Raw genomic sequence first — 5,328 nt, 5'->3', positions numbered from 1 at the left:
TCCAGCCACTGAAATGAATTTCCCATTGAATTTATTTTGAGCAATGTGCCCTGTTGCCACACCCAGTCAACTGCTGCCAGGAAATCACGAGCAGTGCTTCTGTTTTCACCTCTGCAACTCAGTGTTTTGCTCTGTGTTTACACCAACATGACCTCTGTGAGTAGGTTATTGGTAAGTATGTGCCACTTGATAGTATGTTCAATGAAAAGACGATTATCAATATCCAGAATACCTTTATTCCTTTTCAGGAATTGTTTACAAAAGAAATACAAAAGTTTCTCTAAGGACATATATAACTATACTAATATTGGTCAGTAGTCAACAGTAAAGCAAAAATTCTGTAAACATTCATAAATCCTCATTTTAATCAAAAGATAAATGCTGCATTTTTGCTTCATGATAATACAGATCTTGTTCTTCTATGTCCAGTCATGTTTACCTCTTCTTCATATTGGGCCAAAATTGCTGAGGCTCTTTCTTCAGTCATCATGGTTTCTGTGTATAAGAGCCAGAGGTCAGTCAAAGGAATACAAGGCAACTTTGGCAGTACATTAATTTTCAACATGGGATTGCACTTACCTGGGTTATGGCTTAACCCATTGTCATGGTTCTTTTCTGCCATCTTCCATTCTTGAGGCATGTCTTCAAAGTCCCACTATAAAGAAAAACAAAAATGTTACAGCAGCCTTTGTATATTAGAAATAGTGCCATTATTTGGTGTGAACAAAAATATTTAGAATGTTGCAGCCTTCCTCACTTAAAACATTTAGGTTTAAAAAGGCAGCCACTTACTTCAGCCAAAAAGCACTCAATATTATGCATCTGGGTTATTTTCGCAGAGTTGCCAGTTAGTGCATCGGAGTACCACTTACTTTCTGCATTTACAGTTGATTACTAGTTTGCTCAACAAGCCAATAAATCAGCATACACGTCTCATCTTTGGCAATCCCTCAAATGAAGACAACATGCTTCTGTTCTGGTTCAGATGTGGCTAGTGGCCAATATATAATGTCTAGCTTTGTCCAGATTGCAGACCATGGACAAAACAACCAGGTTGGTGATTTGAGAGCTGTTGATCTTATTCTACAGTTCAAAAAAATTTCTGTTTGCTCCTGACAAAAGGATGAGGTTCTCAATACCATGGCAAATATTCATTTTCCATGTTCATGGGCTAAGAATGCCCATTAATCAGTGGGAATATTATTTTTTTCCCAAGGAGACTTTGAGGATCATCTTTGAATATTTTCCTCTGTACACCAGATAATTTCTTGCTGTGCTTTTAGATGTCTGTGTAGATAGATCAATGGAAGCATATAGGAAAAGAAGGGTCACTGCTAGCTGGTAAAGCACAAGCTTATTGCTAGTTTGAGGCCCCAATCTTCAAATATACTTTTCCACAAACAGCCAGAATATGTACTGGCATGCTAAGTGCAGCAGTGAATTTTGGCGTAATTATGTACCTTTGCTGAAAGTTGGTATTTGAGATACTGACAATGATCCACGTTTTCAGAATCTCAGTGTAGTGAAATGTAACATGATCAAATTAATAAAGAACCTTTATTTTGTGGATGTTTCTTATCTGCTTCAGTAAATTATTTAAAGTTTGGCCTCCAAATATGCATGATTTATATGTTGCACCCCTGTAGTTCAAGTTTGGATTGACTTCAGCTCTGAAGTGGAAGCAACACAGGTTGCACAGTTTCTTTTTGCTGTCAAATAGCTTATATCTGAAATTGAAATACTATGAACACACTGGATCAAACTAGAACAGGAATATTCACAGCTCAGCGACTACAGCACTGAAACAAAACCTCAACATTGTAACAGTGGAGTTGTAGATGCCATCATAACATAAAACTGATGGTAATGCAAGTAGTTAACAATGTAATTTGGATCTTCCAAGATACAAGTTGTTCAGAGAAATCTAAGATTAATATGACATCAATCATGTGGTTAATTTATATAAGATGAACATCCAATTAGTTAAAATTATTCAACTATTTTTACCTTTCGGTCACATAACGACTTTACTAAAAGCTTGCAACATCAAAGATACAAATTCAGTAATTGGTTTTGAACTTGATCTGGATTTTGTGGAACAAAATATTTCCAATTTTATTTTGTAATCAATGGGTAAAGTTGACGGAAGACTGAGAGTCTTCTTCTTCCCAGATACATCTTCAGGAAAGGAGATGAATCCAGTTCTACTGACTAGCAAAAGTTCTGCTTGCTGTCTGCTACAGGGAAGTTATCATCAGGATAGTTCTCAACACCTCTTACAACTGAATAAGTGGTCATTTTACATCTACTGAGCAACACAATGGACATGATTATCATTGAACTTCATCTCCAAAGCACTGCAGATAGCAACTTCAAGGGCTTGTTTTGTTCTTACAACAAGGCATTGACTCTTACTTCAACAGACTTTGGGCTTTCTCAAATTTTGCTGCGCACAAAATTTGTCTACTTAAAGACCTGTAAGTCCACAACAGGCCTGGTCGCTGTGCAAACTGGTGTCGAGCAAGACTGCATCATCCCAACACTTCCCTCGTTCTTTTGTTGTATCTGTTTTCAATGAACTTCCCACTGAAGTGGAGCCAATCTGCAGAGCAAATAGGAACTGTTCAACCTATATTGTCTCCACTCCAGAATCTTGGTGACTTCAGCCTTGATTGTGAAGCTGCCACATGCAGTTGTTGCAACATAAACATGCCAATTTTGCAAAGGCAGCATGCAGTGGAAGTAAGAATCTATCCATGCAGGAAGGATCTGATGGGGCCAGCCCCTCTCATTGCCACTGGAGAATTTTGACTATGAGGTGGTTTTGACTAGCTGCTCAGGAAACAATCCAACAGAATCTATGGGATTTATTGCTGGTAGTTTTCTGGGTTCCGAGCAGGCCATTAAGGCTAGTGTGTTGACTTTGCTGTACTTGGCCAGCATCCAATGAATACAATGATTCTTTGCCATCCTGCCACACTGTACAACACTGCTTCTATGCATGACAGCCTCAAGGTAACCCTGGAAAGCTTAGCATACCATGGGAGCCATCTTTCAATTAAATACATCAAACATCAATGCATGGGCGCAGCCTCTGGTCATCTGAAGAAAAGAATGAACTGACCCCAGCACAATTCTGTTAGGCTGCTTATAACCAGCACCTCAAAGCACTCAAGATAAACTACTAATGCTGCCTCTATAAACTTCTTCAAACCCAACAGAAGAATAAGCAAGCTAACATGTTGTCCCTGACCAACATCCCCAGTTCCATGAATCTAAACATACATGGTCAGCTCCAAAGGACAGTCCTTATTGTTCCCCTGGATCTAACACCCCATCTCCTCCACCATCAGATTTCTGAACAGTCCACGAACACCACCTCACTATTTTGCTCCCTTTTAGCACTATTTATTTATTGATTTTTTATACTCCACATTCTTATATGGACACATTCTAGTGCTCGTGAACCAAATCACCAGCTATGTGTAATAGCCCCACTACCTTGAGGGCAGACTTAAGAGAGACAAAGGTGACGGGAGTAAACTTGGACAGAAAATCTGGACTGAAGCCCCTAAGGTGGCTGGACATCACTAAGCATCCTTCCAGCAGCCAAGCTGGTGCCAAACATGTTGCTTCACTTTCCTTTGGACTACACCAGTGAGGCTGAGAGGGGGATCTTGATGACTGGGCTTCCCAAGATCTCCATACCTTCTGTTCAAGCTTGTGTCCTGGAGAGGTCATTTCAGTGCCACTATTTCCATTGTCTTTCTAGACAGATGGATGCCATTATCATTCTTATAGTAATATTTAGGTATTGCACTTTACTGCTGACACAGAACAAAAATAAATCGCGGCATATGTCAGTGATAATAAACCTGATTCTGACTGCCGAAACACTTCGTTGCAAGATGCAGAATAATTACCAAGTGCATTGAGGTAAAAAGAATCATGAATAATCTCAAACCCCATCTCAATGGAATCCCTAGGCCATGACTGCATTAAATAGAAAAAAAAAGTAGTCTGTTCATTAGAAATACACAAATGGAAGAAAATGCACAGTATCTACAAAATGTTCAAATTACCATTTCAACTACTCCATCAAACACATGGTAGCCATGATCAGCCACCTCAGAACTCACAGAACTGGAGTAAAACAAGTCATCCTTCAACAATAAACATGTTTCCTAAGCAGCCAGTCACAACCATTCAGCCGAACAGCTCACGGCTAGAATTCAAGAACAAGCACTAAGTCCTTGCTCGGCTGGTCTTGTTTGGAGTCTCACTCCCAGAGTATGCTGCCCTCGAAGTAGTGGTGACAAGGATGAGACAATTATTTTCCTCTTTGTGGACAGCGTTAACAAAAAATATTTGGGAAAGAATAGGAAGGCCATTCCTCTCTGGCCTCTTTGAGATGGGGCCTCTCAGGTCTACATTCTGTTCCTGTGGACATATGCTGAGATAAACATCAAGTGCTGCTGGAAAATCATCACCTTGGTGAAAGATAACTACCTGAAACGTGGTGGTCTTCCAGCAGCACAGGAGATCTGTAAGTAAATATTTCTGCTTAGTACATTTCAGGTTACAGGAATAAGTGGTAAGAGATGTGTGAAATTTGCTATTTTGCAACAGTAGACTGCAAGACAAGAATTACTATGCGTAACAAAAAATAAACAGTGGAAAAGATGAATAATGATGTAGTGTTCATGAGTCATTCAGAATCTGATGGCAGAGAGGAAGAAGCTGTTCATAAAACATTGACTTTGTGTCTTCAAACACTTGAACCTCCTCCCTGATTATAGTAATACGAAGATATGAAGCGGACATGTCCCAGATGGTGAGGCTCCTTAAAGAGGGATGCCACCTTTTTGAGGCTATGCCTCTTCAAAGCACCTTCAGTGATGGTATAGTTGTGCCTGTGATGGAACTACAATCTGTTGTCTGGGTACTGAAGGGTTGGGTTCTGTGTAACATCCTTGCAACTTGTTGAAGGGTGTATTGCTAAAAGAGTCCACAAGAGGCCACAAGTGGCACAAGTACATAGACCATACTAACTTTAATGCTATCTCAAATATTGACTTGACAACATTATGCTTATATAAGGTAGATAACTTAGGAATGTAAATAAATCCACATTGTTTTATAATTCTTGTATGTCTATTTTTAGTAATATTTAGTTTTAAAATTTAAAAATGAAATAATTTAGTATACAAGAGTACTGTATATTCTAGGAAACATACCAGAAAACATAAGAAAACTTTGGATATATGGCAACCATTTTAAATATTGCATGTATAAAATAAAATAGTGACCTAAAACCTAACATGAAAA

General features: G+C 38.9%; 1 protein-coding gene across 3 annotated transcripts in view; it reads right to left on the bottom strand.

Annotated features, from left to right (window-relative positions):
* Positions 1 to 220: 220 nt before the first annotated feature.
* tmem44 (transmembrane protein 44) overlaps positions 221 to 5,328 on the bottom strand; it is a 48,985-nt gene continuing 43,877 nt past the window's right edge. For 2 of the 3 annotated variants that reach the window (XM_059945473.1, XM_059945481.1), the window contains 2 exons: positions 580 to 655; positions 232 to 495 (listed from right to left, as the gene is read on the bottom strand). In XM_059945473.1, coding sequence (XP_059801456.1) covers positions 395 to 495; positions 580 to 655 — 177 coding nt within the window. In that variant the 3' untranslated portion in view covers positions 232 to 394. Of the gene's footprint in view, positions 496 to 579; positions 656 to 4,509; positions 4,545 to 5,328 lie in introns of all 3 variants that reach the window. The other variant, XM_059945489.1, reaches the window with a different exon arrangement.

Source organism: Hypanus sabinus, chromosome 2 (assembly GCF_030144855.1).
Source record: "Hypanus sabinus isolate sHypSab1 chromosome 2, sHypSab1.hap1, whole genome shotgun sequence".
NCBI lineage: Eukaryota > Metazoa > Chordata > Chondrichthyes > Myliobatiformes > Dasyatidae > Hypanus > Hypanus sabinus.
This window is presented reverse-complemented; position numbering and strand designations above follow the sequence as displayed.